At 44.6% G+C, this 1338-nt stretch overlaps 1 protein-coding gene across 1 annotated transcript; it reads right to left on the reverse strand.

Moving 5' to 3' along the window:
• Positions 1 to 369: 369 nt before the first annotated feature.
• Positions 370 to 930, reverse strand: LOC111024924 (uncharacterized). Its single transcript, XM_022302740.1, has one exon. The coding sequence runs from the start codon at positions 928 to 930 to the stop codon at positions 370 to 372; it is 561 nt and encodes a 186-aa protein (XP_022158432.1).
• Positions 931 to 1338: the final 408 nt, after the last annotated feature.

A 1338-nucleotide genomic window follows, 5' to 3' on the forward strand; every position in this document is an offset into this window, starting at 1 on the left:
TGTCGCCGAGTATTCTGATCATGACATGTCATTTATCTTATAGCCATGTTGCCTCATACTCTCAAGGTAGTGTATTGTCGATATTTGCTCATTGAGAGTATGTTTATAGACGAGGCAAGGTGTTTTATCAAAGTCACTTGACATCCAGTTTTGGATTAAAAAACAGAGTTGATTGGGAATCCGGATAATAGATACTTTATTGAATATATAAAAGAAACAAGAATCTGAAATCTTGTTAAAAGCAGAAGAAGAAACAATCTTAAATCTATCATACTTGAAGGGAAAGAGGAAAGAAAAAAATCAATGGCCACCCGTAGTAGAAGTCTTGTCATTGCCCCTCATTGAACTGTAGTAGCACTCACGCGACACTCATTGCTCTCCTTTAATTTCTTCTACTCCACCAGGTGTTGGGAATTTCATGGACTGGTGGTATGTGGATGGTATCGCTCTGAGCATGTGTATTGTCGGTCTTCCCAATATTGCATTGTAGGAGGAGGTGTAGTTGACGACCAAAAAGTCCACCATTTTGGTGATACTTTTTGGCCCACTTCCGAACGTTACAGGCAACTCTATTATCCCCTCGGGAATGACCCGTTCTCCTCCAAATCCTATCAATGGTGCCGGGCTGCTCTTAAGCACCTTTTCTCCTAAATCCATTGCTTTGTAGGTTGTCAAGGAGATGATATCTGCTGAGCTGCCCTCATTCACCAGAATTCGATGCACTTTTGCATTGGCTATTTTCAAGGTGATAACCAGCGCATCGTTATGCGAGTGGAGGAGGTGAGTCGCCTCGTCCTCTGAAAACTCGATCTTTGTAGACCGGTCCGCAACATATGCATGGTAGACCTCACTTTGTCCGAGGCTCGCCCTAGCTTCTTGTACGTTTGCCTTTCTTTTTCTCCCGGACTCTTTCTCTATTGGGCCTCCCATTATCGTTCGAATCTCTCGAGCAGGTGACTTGTCGTTCTCGTCGTTTTGTGTCGCTTTAGAGTCCTCTACATACTCTTTGAGGTACCCCCTCCGAATGAGCCCTTACACCTCTTCCTTGAGGTCAAAACAATCCCGAGTTGCATGGCCGTGATCCCTGTGGAAAAGGCAATATCGACTTTTGCTTCTTTTAGTCGGAGGTGCCTTCATCCTCTCTGGCCATTTGAGCAACCTTTGGTCAGTGATCTCCATTAGTACTTGCTCAAGTGGAATGGTAGTTGGCGTATACTTTTCAAATTTTCGGGGTGGATCTTTCTGGCTACTCCGATCTCTTTTCTCCCATCTCGACCCCTGTGGCTTATCTCTCAACCTCTCTCTCTTCTAGTCGAACCGTTTTCCTTCTGGCTCCCT

This window comes from Momordica charantia (genome assembly GCF_013281855.1).
Source record: "Momordica charantia cultivar OHB3-1 chromosome 3 unlocalized genomic scaffold, Mcharantia_2.0 BLBB01000003.1, whole genome shotgun sequence".
Taxonomy (NCBI): Eukaryota; Viridiplantae; Streptophyta; class Magnoliopsida; order Cucurbitales; family Cucurbitaceae; genus Momordica; species Momordica charantia.